Below are 16,572 nucleotides of genomic sequence, written 5' to 3'. Positions count from 1 at the left end.
ACTCCTTAGGTTCTGTTTCCAACTGCCCATCCACCCACCAAAGGAATCTCAGGTAGTTGCGGACTTCTGGTGAAACATAGAACTGATGGAACATCCTTTCGATGTCACAAATGACAGCTACTGTTTCCTTCCTAAACCGACAGAGAACCCCCACTAGGGAGTTAATCAAATCAGGGCCTGTCAATAAAGTGTCATTCAAAGAAATGCCACGAAATTTTGCTGAGCAGTCAAATACAACTCTTAACTTGTCTGGCTTCCTGGGATGGTACACTCCATGATGTGGGATGTACCACACAATTTCTTCTTCAGAAGGTGGAGGAACTTGCTCTGCATCACCTTTGTCAACCATGTCTCGCACGAAGGCTCTGTAACGGTCGAAATACTGTTTGTTGGTCTTTAACTTCCTTTTTAGGTGTTGTAAACGAATAGTAGCCAGCTTCCTGTTGTTTGGGAGGAAAGGTGGACCACTGCCTTTGAAGGGAAGGGGCATCTCGTAATGCCCGTCTTTCCTCTGCTTGATGGAATTACTAAGCAAGTGAATGAAATAGACATCATCCTGGGACACAAACTTTTCTTCATAGTTTCTTTCCTGGAAATCTGACTCTAGAATTTTGAGCACCTCGTTGGTATGTGGTACTGGTATTTCCTTTACAGAGACTCGATGCACAAAACTCTGATTACCCTGCCTATCTAAATGGGGATTGGTTGATCCTACAATGCTCCAGCCGAGCACCGTTCTTTGAGCAAACGGTTCGTTTCCCTCACCCATGATCACCTCTAAGGGAGCCAGTGCTGATGGGCAATTACAACCAATCAACAGCCCCACCTCGCAGTCTTGGAGCGGTGGTAGCTTTCCTGCGAGGTGTTGCAGATGACGCCACCTAGACGCAGTACCTCTAGTGGGAATATGAGACCTGTCAACCGGTATACAGTCCCTCGTATAGGCCTGGTGTACTTTAACGTAGGTTTCAGAGCCAAGACCCCGAACCTGTAGACCACTGGTGCTGTTGCTTGATATTACTGTGTTGACAGCTGTCATGGTACTGAGTCTGAGTTGTACTGGTTGAAAGGCTACGTCAAGTTCTGATACTAAATTCCCCAGAATAAAGGTGGAGTCGCTCTGCGTGTCAAGAAGAGCGTATGTGAGAATTTCTCTTTGGGGCTCTGTTACCGATGATACAAAGACCGGAACAATGCTAGAGGTGACAGATGCGTTATGTGTCATTGTATGGGCTATAACCTTATGAATTGCTTTCCTGGCTGAATCACTTGTGGCTACAGAATCTCTACTCGATGGCTTCTCTATATGCAAGACGGTTGGATGACGTCGACCACATATGCTGCAAGTATGCCGCCTTTTGCAGTCTTTACTGCTGTGTCCCTTCCTCAAACAGCCAAAGCAAAGACGGTTTTCAAAGATGAAGGTTTTCTTCTCGTCTGCGTTCTTTGCTGCGAAGGTTGGACACCTAGCAACCCCATGCGTTCTATCTCTACAGACTATACAGGGTGGTCGAGGATGTGAATATTCTAATGATTCTGGGGGAGGATTATTCAATTGAGTCCCTGTGTTGAATGCTTTAGCTCTCCTCTGAAACCTTTCATCTGTTAGTTTGATGTTCAGTAAGAGGGGGGAGGAAATGGGATTACAGGCTATTCGAGCTTCCTTCTGCATGAACTCTGTGAACTGTATAAAGCTGGGGTATTCACCGAATCTATCTAGCTCGTCTACAACGCTACGGCTCCATCTGCGCACCATCCACTCAGGCAGTTTCTTAAGGAGTTTATGGTTCTCCTCACAGTCGTTCAGGATGGACAGTCCTTTAACATGGGGAATGGCTTCAGCACACCCTTGAAGAAAATCAGCAAACTCTCTGATTGCTCTCGGTTCACTAGCCGGTATCTTCGGCCACTTCGTGAGCTTCTCTCTGAAGGCCCTTTGGACAACAAAAGGACTTCCATACCTGTCTTCTAGAACTGCCCAGGCGCCCTGATATGCAGCACTGGAGTTGCGGTAGAAAAATCCCTCCACAGATTTCCGTGCCTCGCCTGCAAGATAATTCTTTAAATAAAACATTTTCTCACCAAGTGGGAGGGGTTTCTGGTCAATAAGGGCGTTGAAGGATACCTTCCAATCTATGAATTTTAAAGGGTCACCAGAAAATATTGCTGGTTCTGGGACAGGCAAGCGGCTCAATATTAATGCGCTTGCGATTGCTTGTGCCAGGCTGGCATCCTGCACAATTGGCGTTTCAGGAGGTGCAGGGCGAGGCTGGAATGGCGTTGCTTGTGGTTTATGGCGGTCAGGATAACTCAAAACGCCATCGGACCCCTCTTCGTGTACTCCAAGCTGATGTAAAATTGTTTTTTCTTGTGCCAGCCTCGCTTTAATCTCATCCTCTTCCTGTTTGATTTCTGCCTTCATTTGTGCTTCCTTGAGCTTCCATTCACACTCCAGTTCATGAACCTTCGCTTGTTGTGCATGCACTCTTTTCACTGCCTCTGCATGCTTTTGTTTGTCGACAAGGTCTGCTTTAGCATCTGCATCTCTGCTGGAACGTCTGGAGCTGCCATTCTCTCGTGAAAGCACGGTTTCTGTGTCTGTTGTCCCAAATACAGACCCGTATTCCTCTTTACTTAATACCATCCGCACCCTTTCCTTCTCCAGTCGGTCATTAAATTCTCCAGCTCCGCTCCCTAGTCGCCTACTGGTGAGGTCGCAAATCTCTGCGGTCAGGGTGCCACATGCATCCATTCGCTTGACAACATCTGGGTTGGAGGTATGGTTGCGGCGGATTGCCTCATAATGCTGGGATACTGTATCATGCCTGGATTTTATGCTCCTCTCGCTTTCTTCCAGGTCTTCAGCTGAACAGAAGGACTTCAATCCTCTTCTAATTTCCTTGGCAGTTTTCTTCCAGAACTCATAGGCCTTGTAGAAAGCCTTTTCAAACTTCTGCGCCTTCTGTTTATGCAATTCTAGGCCCTTTTCTGTTAGCTGGCGCTCACGAGAGCTGGACCTCTCCTGTTGTGGCTCTAGGGGTTTGTCTGTTTCTTCCGCTAATGATAGCATCTTGGTTCTTTCACAACTATTTCTGCTATCTCGTCCTATCTGGCGTCGAGTTTTAGCGGGTAGTAGCTGTAGTGACTATTACTTCTAAACAATACGGTTACCACTAACCTCAGACATTTACACCTTCAGAACACAACACTGAGCGAGCACATACGATAATAATATTTGGACAAAACGCTGGGAATAATATATTCTTATGTTTCAGACAGTCATCTCTTTCAAACGTCATACGGTTTTGAACTGGAGGTATTCTAACAAACAATAGGCTCTAACAACACACATCAGCCTCTATAAATCCATATCTTCACACAATCAATCAGTAATATTCAAAACCCTTATTGAAAATATAAACCGATTGTCCAATATGAGGTGGATTAGCAGAGAATCACGTTTATTCCTCTTACCACCCCATTCTTCATTGTAGATATGCGGCTTGCATCACGTTTTAGCCTCCAGGCGACAACAGTCCTTTGAGTCAGGCGTGGCGTCCGAACAGCGTGTAGCGCGCCTCAGGTTTCCAGGTGTTTGATGAACGGCGCAGGACCCGCGTCGTGGATGGCTCAGCTGTTGCAACGAGTTTCACTGTTGCAGCCCCCGGCGTCGAAATAAGTGCAGAGAGTCACCAACGGGTGTAGTTGCTTTGCGTACTTTATTCAAGCACCTTCAAGCACCTTCAAACACCTTCAAACACCGTGAAACTAAATAATCAAACAAAAAACATAACCACTCGTCAGTGCATACTTCGTTTCAACATAACGGTCAGATTGCAGGGTACAGCATATTGTATTGGACATACCTCGCTCTGCATACCAAGGGCGCAAACTCGTAAAATATCGTTCGGCGCTCGTCTTTGGCGTCAGGTTATTAGCGCACCATGTCCCTGTCTCGGCGTTTGCAGAGACCAGCTGTTCGTCACGCCCCCGCCGGCGGAACTCTTCCGGCTTTATACGCGGTTCCATACATGTTCCGGGGCTTGCAGCGTCGCCCCAGTCACGTGACACGTCATGCGTCATAGACGGACACTTACAGTGATCATTAAGCCATCAATCAAGTTTTATCACCCCAGTCAGTATTTGTTTCATCCTGGACAAGTGGAAGCTGGCCTGATGAGGGTTCGGTCCTTTCTAGAAATATGCACAGATATAAATTAAATCAAGGGAATGATATATTTTATAAAGGGCCTCTGACAGCCACCTGGGATCTGGTGCCTTTACTGAAAGATTAAATTAAAAACAACGGAGTGATAGAAACCCCCCCCAGTGTCCAATGTTTAGACTAAATCTGTCTGCAGAGTGGACAGTTGAGAATTTCCCAGAATCCAGGAGCCAAAGCCAGAAGAAGTCAGAACACACTGGCTGCGTACGAGTCCAGTGTGTTCACTGACACACACTTACACACACACATACACACATACACACACACACACAGTGCACTCAAAGGAAGCATCACAATAATATCTCATCTAAACCTAATCATCTAAATATTTAGGTTTAGATGCAAAATGCCTGATTTGTGGTATTATCTTGTTCTTAGCTGTTCGATCCCTTTGATATTTGATTGTTAGCACGATTAGCTCGCTCAACTTACTGTGGCTCTAGAGAAGGTCCGTGTCTCGTTCCCTGCCGGAGTTTATTCGGGTTGGTTACTGCATATACACGAACATTCATCACGTGTTTAGCTCCATTTCATTATCAAATGTTTTATTACATTTAAATGTGCATTTATATCACTTAACAAATAACACTAGTCCACAAAATCCAGGCTGACTAGTGCAAAAATAACATTTGTGTGTGCGATAAATTGTACCGGAATCCAAATGCATCCTTTCGTGTCACATAGAAGAGTGAACTGCTCCTTTAAAGCAATCACATGAAATGCTTCTGGAGCAGGAATTCCTGCGAGGGTGCGGTGTGGCCTGTTTGGGACTGGACAAAAACAGGCCACAACTTTCCATCTATGAATCCAACTGTCTCTCTTTTTCGTCCTTTGTGTCTCGCTCTCTCCATTCGCAGAGCAACTAACTGCCTGTTTTCATTCTCTCACAGGGAGGGGGGGCGGGCGGTGTTGGCTAAATGAGGCTCTGACCTCACAGCCAGGAAACCTGAGGTGACCTTTATGCATAAAATAACAGGATTGGAACGTGCAATCATGACAGTGGCGATCTCCATTTTCTGAAAACAACAGCTATTCAGAAAATGTTTGTTTAGTTTTAGTCCAAGCCATTAGAAGAGGGGAAAAACACTTTTTTTCTTAGTCATAAAATTTATTTTATTGAAAAAAACCATCTTGATATTTACCGTAGTGCCTCAAACTATCATCTACACGAGCACATTCAGACACACACACACACACACACACACACAAGGCCCCTACGTTAAGATGAATTGATCCCTCTGGACTTTGGGAAGCAGTCTGGTGCAAACACTGGGTGGTTGGTGATGGTAAGAAGATGGTGGCTGACAAGTTTCAAACTGAGGCACAGCCTCTTTAACATAAACATCTGAGGACATCACTTTCATTAAAGCACACAGCCATAGTGCAGCACTGTTTTATGATCCACAACATGACAGATGGCAGAGAACAAAGGAAACACTCACTCAAGAAAAGAAAAAAAGAGAATTGTTCCCATCAACAAAAATAAAGAGCTGCCAAGTTTCCCTTGAGCAAGGCATTTTAATCTCTTGTACCAGGAGACGAGGACTGGTTGTACTGGAAAGCAGCAGTGTTAAATTGACAATGGGATTTAGACAAACAAGCAACAATCATTTGTCCACAAAAATACTCAAATTTTATTATAACTGTCTTCTAAAGTAAAATATATTTGAATAAAAGGCCTGAAGAACCAGTTTTCTGCAATGTCATTCAGTAATATTATTAATATTATTGCTATTATTATGTTTTGTCATTAGTACTACTAAGCAGCAGCAAATTATTCACTGTTTCAATGATCTTCATCCCTGAAGACCAACGACGGTTAGACCAAATTTTAATAAACCCAGACTTTCCAACGTATTTGTTTAACAGACCAAAGTTTGGAAAGAGAAGGGAAGGAGGAAGAGGAGAACGCACTGACCGGATGCTCTGATGATTTTGGGCAGTGAGTTAATGTTCAGCATATGGCTCAACTCAGCGGGACATTTAGTCCTCAAATATACAGCACCTCTTACAATATTTCGCTGTCCTACTCTACGCCTCCACACACACCGATGATCTCTGCAGTCTATATGAAGGAAATTATAGAAAAGACACAAAACAGGAAATGGAAAAATACAAATTTGTAGGCAGGCAAATTAGGGAGGGTCTAAACCGTCTCTCTCCTGATCCCATTGGATGCTTGGGTTTGCATCAGTACAATTTGTGTCTGTGTAAAACCAGATCATCCCTGGATAATTCACATAAATTACAGTCTGACTAAAGTATGTACAGTACTTGCCAAACCGCAGACTAACAGTGATCAACAGAGAGCATTATATAAACATGACATCTTCGGTCGAGCACATAATTGAACCATGACTATTGACATAATTGCTGTATTCAGAAACAGGCTGAAAGAGATTGGCTTAATTTAAAGAGTTCCAATCAGACAACGAGGACATCTAGTGTCCAACTGTTGAAACGCTTCCATTTTTCAAAAAAGGCCCTGTAATAAAAACTATGGAATATGAAACGTGAGACAATAGGTATGCATATTGTCAAATAAATTATCAGTTATTATCGCTTTATTACTTAAAGTCTACAACATAGTAAAGTAATGAAAACGGATTGTTTGGCTCTTTTCATTTCATTTTCTCTGCCTTCTCTTAGGACTAGAGAGGATTGCTTCATTCATTGTCAGGGTCAGAAGTTTAGGGGGAAACCAATCCTCCCATGAGAAGCAGCCAGAATAGTACAGGAGGATATTTAAAGGCTTCTCGATAACGAGGAGTCGTGTTTTTCTTCATCTTAAAACATGCAACAGGCAACAACCTACCAACAGTCGTTAGAAAATGTGTTCAGTTTTCAATGTGGAGACGAAGTAGAAGTGAGGAGATGATATTGGCGATCCAGGTACCTACGACTTAAGGAAAACTGAAAAGCATCCATTATTGATGCCGACAATAATCACCTGAACAATCTAAGGGTAAAATATGTATTTATTTCCACAGATGAAACCCTCAGCCAGCAACTTATTGCACGATTACCACTGTACTTTGAAACAACGCAGATACTCTTTGCACATCTAGATCATTTGATTCAAGATTTGTGAAATTAAAAATGTTCTGACAGTAAAAAAATTAAATCTACTATTGCAGACCACCAGATGTTCTGCAGAAGCCTTTGAGCTTTTGGAAAAACTAGTATTTCTCATGGGGTGCAAAAGCCTATTGAGGCCCCCTTGGACTTAGCGTTTATTAATAAACCTAAACTTATTTATGGCAGCCCTGCTCTCACTGGATCAGCTGCCTTTAGCCCCGCCTCCTCTCAGTGCTCATGTGCACACACTGCTCCGCCCCATTAGAGTCCCCTCGCAATGCTTTGTTCCTTTGAATCACAGCTCATTTCTGATGGATTTAAACCTGAGGACAGCATGTAAGGGAAGAACGTATACAAAGAAGTGCCGGTAAGTACAATTATGTTAATCTACGAGTTTCAAACCCCTGAAGAGAAGACCGAGTATTCATTCAGCTCAAGAGTGTTTCAAAATTAAAATGATCTCCAACTTTGTTAAGTAATCAACTACTGAAGGAAAGAAACAAATACTTTCTTTTATATGCTCAAAATAAGGAAGGAAAATGTTGACAATGTTTAGCAAATATAGTCTAGTGCTGTCTGTGAGGGGCGGGGTGGTATGGACTGTCCCTTACACCCATATGTCTGCAAGAAGACAGCTGGTCTTGGGTCAAGCATGCATAGCTCGACATTATTCCGGCCCCGGGCACTGGGGACACACAGATGGGACCTGTTTAAGGTATAGATCTTTTTGTCTCTGACCCAGTTTGGCACAAACTCTGGTGAGCTATCGAGTTCAGTTCAAGCCCATTCTATCCGGCTAATTTCTGCTGGTGACACTATTGGGACAATTTGATCAATTCACTCTGTGGGATTCCGAGACAGTCTTGGCAAACACCTCAGCGGGTGAAATTACAGCTACTTTACTCGCCAGGGGAGAGTGAGTCCAAATACCCATCCGTCGGCACAATGACAAGTTATGATGATCTATCCTGTAATGTAATCCTTGTAACGTCACAAACTGGAGCATCAAATGAAATCAGATGGAATGTGTTTGCGTTAGTGTGTTTACTGTTGCAGGGGTCGTCGGGTGAATGCAAGAGTAGGCTTGTTTGGGGTGTTTGTCTACTTGTTGCCAAGCAGTTACTTTTTTACCCAAGGCACCCAGATTAGTGGGACAGCTGCCGGTAGCATACCCTCTGCTGAATCGCCCGCCCCTGGCCCAGCTAAGCGCACAGGCATGGGTCAGGCCCAGCATTTGTCATAAGCAACAAGACTGCCCAACAACTGCAGTCATCACGCTTAACACGCTCACAGCTGTCTAACCTACGAATCTGCTTTAGTCAAGGGATGGCAGATCAGTTGCAGCAGAGACTTCATTTGCGAGTGGCTACATGAATAAGGACACACCAATGGAGGACCTGGACGACAGCATGTCCTCTACTGGGTTCAAGTCTCTCTTCGCTAAAGAAGAGGATGCGGATCCGGACAGTAGCAGGATGGAACGAAGCGAGTGCAACACGGCCCAAACTGGACTCACCTTTACGGGAACCCAGCTGGCTCAATCGGCCTTGATTCAGCCATACTTACAGGAAATGGGCGGCTTGCTGAAAAGCTGCGAGGGGCTCACTGGTATCCCTTTTAGCTCTCACTTCACTGCAAGTTACAACGAAACAACCCTGACTAAATCCTCTCACAGCCACAGCAGAGGGGAAGAATCCACTGCCAGCCATGGTGAAAGATGTATTTCTCCCAGTGCATATCTCGTCACAAGTTATATTGACACACACATGGATGGTGTTGAAACTGAAGACGAACAAGCACAAGGTCAGTCGCGATGCTTGGATCCCAACAGCGAAAGGCGTGGAGTGATCGCAGACGTTTGCTGCCAGAGGGAAATGCCTCTTACTTCAGCGGGTCACAAACTCAGCGGCACCATGCTGGAATACGAGGGCAAGTTGATGGGGATGCTGGCCATGCTGGACAACTGTATGGGGGAGGCTGAGATGGACTTTGAACCCCAAGACTGGGGTACGGATGCAAGCCAGGAATACGTGCACATCAGCCAGAGTTCAAAAACAACACTGGCCCCCCTTCAGCAAGGAAACCTGATCCACCTAGAGAACCAGCCGATGCATATAGAATCCTGGTCTCAGCAAGAAGCGGGGGAAGATGAAGCCTTGAAGGAAAGCAGAAATGAGGTGACTGGAGTTTCAGCTTCAAATGGAAGTCAGCAGAGTCCCATGCTTCATGGTGATAACATGGGCGCATTCTCAAAGAAACAACTGGAGAGCCAGTGGGCTTTGAAAACGGAGAATAACTTCAGTTTACAAATGCCACTATATAGAACAGAAAAATACTCACTACACCATGAAGGGCTAAAGACAGAAGGCGTTTCCACTGCTGAAGGCCAGAACACGAAGGACGATGTAACTGAGATTGAAGTCGATGAAACGGGACAGACATCTGAAGAAGACAGAGAGCCCAGGTTGGACAATCTCGATTTGGGATCTGGCAGGAAAGAGCTGAGCGCATTAGGGCGTCAGATAGAGGAGTGCATAGAGGAGGTGCAACGGCTGGAGAAGAGGAGGAACGAACTGCTGGCAGAAGGGCTTGGATTGAGAGGGAACAGCCAGAAAGAGGAGGCAGAGGACAGCAATAAAGAGAAGTCAATAGATCGCCAAGTGATAGAGCTGATGAGTTCATTGAGGAAAGAAGAAGAGGGCAGAAGAGAGGAGAGCAAAAGGGAGATTCAGAGCCTCGGGGAGGAGAGAGCAGAGGAGGAGAGGAGGGTGTGGAGAGTGCAGCTTGAGAGACAGGGGCTGCAGGATGAGCTCAGAAATGTGAAGAGGAGTTTGTTCGCCATGGCTAGGGACTGTGCTCAAAACCAGTTCACCCTGAACACCCAGCATCACGAGGTGGCGGCGCTAAGCGAGGAGGAGGTAAGAAAAACCATCCGTTCATTACACTGAGAAGGAAGAAAGAACCATAATAACCTCAATCTTCCTGTCCTCCAGGAGAAGTTGCAATCGCTGCTACGCCAGCTGACAGAAGAGCGCTCCAACCTCAGGACGGCCCATAATCAGCAGATCTTAGACCTACAAGCGCGACGTCAAGCCCAGAGCGTCACTCAGACCTCCGTCACCCAGGATGAGCTGACCCAGTGCAAGAGACACTCCTGTGGGGACATCCAGCAGTATCTGCAGGGTGGCCTGAAAGCGCTGGAGGACAGGTCACTGTCTAGCCTATGTTTGGTTAGATGGAAAATCTCGGCAGCACATTTTCCCAGTGGCGGTCCTGGATAACATTTCTTTGCCATGTCCAGGTATGAGCCCATTTTGCTAGCATTGCTGAAGAGGAGGGAGGCGGCAGCTGCGGCCCAAGTAAAGGCTAGAGAACACGCCCAAGAGCTGAGGGCTCAGCTGAGACCCCTAAAGGAAGAAATCCAAAAGCTGAACCTCCAGAGGTCCTGTCTGGATCAAAAGCTGAAAATAATTCATTTACAGAGGAGAGAGGACGCGGGACAGTACAAGGTAGGCAAAAACAGCAGGGGGGGGGGGTTATCAATGGGATTGATCGGTCGACCGCAAGGGCTGTAGCAATATCAGAATGTCACCATAAATGAACGAGGTAAAGGGGCAGAGAATAATGTCAACAATAACACTGTCGTTCTTGCAGGAAGCGATATTCTTCCTTGAGGAGAGCAGCAGAGAGCTGAAGACTGAGTTGAAGATTCAGAAGAGAAAAACCAACGCGATAGAGGATCTGAGAGACAGCTTATCTCAGCAGCTGCAGTTCTACAAGTAAGACTTCTGAATCAGAATTCAAAAAGACTTCAAGCAAATGCTATAATAAAAACTCTTCTCTTGCAGGGCTGCCATCGAGCATCACACGTGTGACGATATGGAAAAAACATGATTGCATGTTCTTGATATCCTTGTTTTTTTTCTCCCCCCACTTTTTTAATCTGCAATACGCTGAACTCCAATTTTCAACGCACTTTACCCACATTGACACGCCGCAATAAAAAAACACAACTTTTTTTTTTTTTTTAATCAGTCTGTAAAGATAGATTGCAGCTCATTTATTTTGTTATGAATAAATGGTTTGTGTTTGTCGTAACCTGAGTGCAACATTAATATCTCTGCATGAAGACCGGAGGGGGGTTCATGTACTTATAAGGGCAACATGACTGAAGCAATAAACAGCGGAACTCATAGTAATAGAGTGAGAGAACAATCAGCAGTCAGGAGAGCACTTCAATGTCACATCAGACACATGAAAGTGTCGTCTGGTATAACCGCTAGAAGGATTTAAGAGTCGTTTAGAAATACTTCTAAACTTAGTGAGGCGGTGATCTATTAAGCTTTTTAAGTAACACATTCATACATCAAGAAACTCAAATGCTAATGAAACACATTTTTTTTATTAAGAATGCACTCACTGTACAAATATTGAACATATAGAAAAGGTTCAACCACTAATCTATATCACAAAAAAAATGTTTACCGGGTAAATGAAGGTGATGGGAAGCACAAATGGACATTGAGAATCGCAAAATCACTCCGAAGCTGTAATTTGATTCTGAAGTAGCTGGTGTAAAATTCCATCTTCCAGCCCCAGCCCCCCCCCCCCCCCAATTAAAAAAAAGATAACGATCAAACTGCAGCTGTTAAAATATGAGATATTAAGACAAGAAAAGCTAATCTGCAAGCAATCTCTATCAAAAGTCAAAGCAGCTACTGTGCATTATGTCGAAACAGAACTGCACGTCGGTCTGAAAAGGTCATTTCCTGTAGCATCTCCTCCTTGTGCAGAAGAAGCCGTCAAAGCTATCCAACAGATGGTTATTGTAATATACCTTTAAGGTCACAGAATGCTCAACGCCTGATGCTCTAGAAATGGTTTTAATCACTGAAAAGGGCTTTGACTACAATATTTCAGCGTAGATGCGAGAGCCAGTCTGGCTACAAAAATACATCTTTATATGCGCCGCGAATAACAACTGAAATTCTTCAGGCAATAAATTACTCAGTAAGAGGAGAGTTCACCGCTTTGAGTATTCCAAAAGGGCTCTAGAGCTACACAATTACAGCCTTGTAGTATTTACAGTGATTTATGGGATGTGCCACCAGCCAGGAAGGATGAGAACAAGTAGCTGCATGGAATTAATGGTGTGGCGGTTTGTGGACCAGGTTGCAGGTTAAACACACAGCTGCTACTCGGTGCTAAGCCGTGGCTTCGGGGTCCGTCGTGCCCTCTGGATCCTCGTCGTTGTAGATGTTCTCAGCCTAAAAGTAGAATGGGCGTGTCAGTCATTCGGCCACATACTGTCGAGCCAAGGACATGATTCAATTCCAGCACGGCCATACAAGTACAGGAAGCTTAAAAGGGCTCAGATGTAGGCGTGATTAAAGGTCTGATTTCAGAAATCCATCACGCCACGGTGTAACTGCATTATTATGCCGTACCATTTGCCAGACTTGCATGATGTTATCTTCGGACACCGAGCAGATGACCCACGGCTCGTTGGGGTTCCAGGAGAAGTCAGAGATCTTTGCTGTGTGGCCCCCGTGAATAAACTAGATGAAAGAAAAGACATTTGCATTGTGATTACGACCATTAGTGGAGAATCTCTATTTCAGTTGAGGCTTCAATGGGACTTACCAGTAGCTCAGGCGGCCCGTCCTCTGCGTCTTCTGGTGACTGTTCTTCTCCGATTTTACTGCAAAGCCAACACAGGAGTTGAATATTGTACTTCACAATGCTACAGTATGATTACGCCAACATGGACGCTGGAGGGGATTTCAGAAGTTGAGTCTTTGGGTAGTTTGTTCTTTCTCAATTATAGGTAGCACCCCAGGGGTTTTTATTTTTTAGATATTTCAACACTGTGATCAGTAAATACTTTTAACATTATGATAAGGTAATGTAGAAACAGAACAACTGTAATTCTGAGATGCAGATGACAGTATTACAGAGTAGGTAATAACAATGCATGTTAAACCAGCTGGTGAAACATCGGGGCTCCCAGAAGGGATCAAAGTTACAGAACTTTGTTTAATGGATCTGGAATATGAGGCAGCTGCATTCAGTGTATAATAAAACACAAGGTGCTGTTCTGTTTACCTGAGGTCCCAGACATTGAGGCGACGGTCTGTTCCGCTGGAGGCCAGTATGGTCTCATTATGAGGTGACCACTGAACCTGAAACGGTCAGCCACAGAAATCAAATCATCTCAAGAGTGAGCTTGGCATGTGTTGATGATTTTGGCTTTGAAATTGTTCAAAGCAGCGGGGAAACTATTTTGTCTGAGAACTAGAAATTTCAGTGAATATTTGCATCCGCATTATCCAATTTCTCTAAATGTCATTTAACCGGCGACACAGAAGAACAGTCTCTCAGAATAAATCTCTTACCTGGAAAATCTCATCCTTGTGTGACTCAAATGAATGTAGCTTCAGTTTCAGGTTTCTCAAGTCCCAGAGAGCAACCGTCTGCGAGCAGGAAACATATCACACATAACTGCGGTTATTCATTTAGGGTCTGTTCACAAACGTAGTTCAGCTCATTTCCTCTCGACTAACAAACAGAAGTTGACAGAAATCACAAAGCAGTTGGTGTTTGTTCCTTCTTATATCTGCTGTTGCATGACCTTCTTTTCTCCTATTGACCACAAAGATGATCTCCCCGACAGAATACTCGATTACAAAAATAACTGATAGCTGTGGAACAATTATGAATGATGACAAAAAAGAATGAGAATTTTAAACAATGCTAAAATCACATATCTGCAGTAAAGTTCTCTGGTATGATCCTGAGTGTTTACTTTGCATACAGTAAATACAATTAAGCAGCAACAATAAAGATAGATAGAATGCTGCATTACCTTGTCTGCAGAGCCAGAGGCAAGGATGAACTCGCTGTAGGGGTTAAACGACAAACAGTTGACCTCTGCCGTGTGGGCGTCGACTGCATGGCTGGGTTTGGAAGTGTTGTTGGATCGAGTGTCCCAACTGAGGTGGAGAATTATACAGCGTTCAACGGATGCACTTCGGGTGAACAGTTTCAGCTGCTGGACAGTTATTTATTATCACCCTTCTTACATCATGAGCTTCTGGTCATCCGCAACAGATCCGAAGAGTGACTCGTGAAGCAAGTGCCAAGAGACATCTTCCACCACAGCAGTGTGACCGGTGAAGATGGTCTTCGCATCTACAATCTTCCCTTCCTTCGGTACAGCGCTTATGTCCCACAGACAGACGGTCTACATTAGATAAGGAAGGATTTGAATGAACAATGCAGCATGATTTCATTGTGACGAGCATGTCTAAAGCGGCGCCCCACCGAAGCTCCATACATTTGGAAAGACGCTTTGATTGTAAAACAATCACGGCACTTCTCTTACATGGTCATCTGATGCACTGAGCAGAGAACCCGACAGATTTGGGTTCCAGGAGAGACCGTAGCCTTCTTTCTGATGGCCTCTGAGACGCAGATCAGGGCGGCACTCCCCTGAGACATCTGTGAACAAAGATATCAACGCAGAATTATTTCTATTGATTCCACAGCATACATTCAATAACAGATGAGGTAAACTGGATATCATCATAATCATGAGAAGAAATAAAAAAGCAGGTCAGAGCATAATGTTTTGTCCTCCATGTACCTGGTTTGGAAGGGTGCTTCGTGTAGTCGAACACTAGCACATCCGAAGTTGGGGTCTTGGTCGCGATGATGCAAGGGTTTTGAGGCATGTAGCGGGCTCGGTTCACTTCCCCTTCATGGCTGATCTTAATTTCAATCTCAATCTTGCCACTGACTGAGCCAAAGCCTCCGAACTCTGCAGAGACATACAGGGAAACAATTGAACTTCTTCCAGCTACAATATACAGCAGCCTGGCTTCTATTCGGTAAAAAAAAAACCAATCATTTATTTAACAATCCTTTGCTTTCAGACGACGAGATGAAATCATTATTACAGTACGCAATACAGATCTGCTTTGGCTACTACCCAGTTATTTATAATTTGGTTCTACAAATGTCCGACCTCCTTTTTCGCTGTCATAATGCGAGGCGTCAAACTGGGCGTCGTCATTGGGCAACTGGACACTGGCGATGACCAGGTGATTCTGCTCATCAGAGGTGTGCGTGCCCAACACCAGCCGATGCACACTGTAATCCTTTCCCTCGGGCCTGGTAAAAGGGGGAAAAAAAACAAGCCATTAGTGCCAATCACACCTATTGAACGAGGAATGCCACTAGTGCAGGATGCAAAGGCGTACCTGGAGACATCAGGCAGCCACTGGGCAGTCAGGCTGGGCCACTCCAGAGCATGGGTCATAACCAGGTCGTAAAGGAACGGAGTGTTTTTCTTCCAGATCTTGTATTCCTCATTGATTACCCTCTCCTCAACCGCGTCATCAAAGGCGCCTGCTAAGAGAGCACGGATTAATAATGAAAGCCGGTCCACATTTCATTTCAAACACGTGAAAGATGTGACGAGGGTAAACATCTACGAGTTAAACAATTAATTATATGGATCTTGCCTGAGGGCTGAATTAGCTCGTAAATGAACTCACGGGCCTTACTCACGTTTGATAGGCAGCGTTTCAGAAATACTAATTACTATTTAATAGACGGGCGCGCTGCGGCGTCGCTTTTAACTATGTTTTATAGTAGCCAACGTGAATCCCGAGTAAATAAGAACTGGAAACCCAAACAATGACAACGGAAGTTCTCCGGGCTTTTGTTTCAAGACGCCATGTACGGAGCCACGGCAGCTAAGTTAGCCGCTAGCTAAACTAGCAAAAGACGTGCCTGTCAACCGCAGTATTTGTAGTTGACAATAACAAATCCGCTCACTTTACCTTCCTTGTCCGCCATTGCAGGTGCAGACCACAGAGCGTTCTGATTAATGGGGATTCGTAGACAAAGGTCCTTGTCTGCGGCCCTCTTGTACGCTCTATTACAGACAGCGACCAGCGAACCACGCTAAGCTAACAGCTAACGGAGTAGCCGCATTCGCGCGCTCGGAACAAAGGAGGGGGGCATCCTTCCACCAATCACAGCTGGTCATGCTGACGAGCGGGGGGGGGGGGGGGGGGGGTCGGCTTGAGGTCCTGAAGTATAAGTTAAAAAAGGGATCGCCAACGAGGTTGGCGAAATACAAGTTTATTTTATTTTAACTGTAGCTTGCTTAGATTATTTTTTTAATCAAATCTATTTTTTTTGTTTTTCACGGATTACTGCAATGATTCATGGATATTTGTTTATGTTTATTAATAAAATAG

The 16,572-nt window shown here is 44.7% G+C and overlaps 2 protein-coding genes across 5 annotated transcripts; one reads left to right on the top strand and one right to left on the bottom strand.

The window, feature by feature from the left end:
* The first annotated feature begins 7,615 nt into the window (after nucleotides 1-7,615).
* sync (syncoilin, intermediate filament protein) lies at nucleotides 7,616-11,401 on the top strand. 3 transcript variants are annotated; one of them, XM_068747056.1, is made up of 6 exons: nucleotides 7,616-7,670; nucleotides 8,623-10,221; nucleotides 10,300-10,511; nucleotides 10,605-10,812; nucleotides 10,958-11,082; nucleotides 11,152-11,401. In XM_068747056.1, exons 2-6 carry the CDS (start codon nucleotides 8,674-8,676, stop codon nucleotides 11,195-11,197), a joined length of 2,139 nt encoding a protein of 712 aa, XP_068603157.1. In that variant the 5' UTR covers nucleotides 7,616-7,670; nucleotides 8,623-8,673; the 3' UTR covers nucleotides 11,198-11,401. The 3 variants fall into 3 exon arrangements, with proteins under 3 accessions (XP_068603157.1, XP_068603155.1, XP_068603156.1); XM_068747054.1 differs by having other exon boundaries at nucleotides 7,617-7,670; nucleotides 10,297-10,511; XM_068747055.1 differs by lacking the exon at nucleotides 7,616-7,670 and having other exon boundaries at nucleotides 8,327-10,221; nucleotides 10,297-10,511.
* A 539-nt stretch (nucleotides 11,402-11,940) lies between these two features.
* On the bottom strand, nucleotides 11,941-16,255 carry LOC137902778 (histone-binding protein RBBP4). Of its 2 annotated transcripts, none has more exons than XM_068746853.1 (12): nucleotides 16,150-16,255; nucleotides 15,565-15,712; nucleotides 15,330-15,475; nucleotides 14,949-15,122; nucleotides 14,688-14,803; nucleotides 14,386-14,546; nucleotides 14,169-14,295; nucleotides 13,699-13,776; nucleotides 13,409-13,485; nucleotides 12,947-13,004; nucleotides 12,751-12,861; nucleotides 11,941-12,570 (listed from the first exon to the last, which is right to left on the bottom strand). In XM_068746853.1, the coding sequence occupies exons 1-12, from the start codon at nucleotides 16,163-16,165 to the stop codon at nucleotides 12,508-12,510; spliced, it is 1,275 nt and encodes a 424-aa protein (XP_068602954.1). In that variant the 5' UTR covers nucleotides 16,166-16,255; the 3' UTR covers nucleotides 11,941-12,507. The 2 variants fall into 2 exon arrangements, with proteins under 2 accessions (XP_068602954.1, XP_068602953.1); XM_068746852.1 differs by having other exon boundaries at nucleotides 15,565-15,715; nucleotides 16,150-16,240.
* Nucleotides 16,256-16,572: the final 317 nt, after the last annotated feature.

This window comes from Brachionichthys hirsutus, chromosome 13 (assembly GCF_040956055.1).
Source record: "Brachionichthys hirsutus isolate HB-005 chromosome 13, CSIRO-AGI_Bhir_v1, whole genome shotgun sequence".
Taxonomy (NCBI): Eukaryota; Metazoa; Chordata; class Actinopteri; order Lophiiformes; family Brachionichthyidae; genus Brachionichthys; species Brachionichthys hirsutus.
Note: the sequence above shows the minus strand (reverse complement) of the source record. Positions and strands in the feature narration are given on the sequence as shown.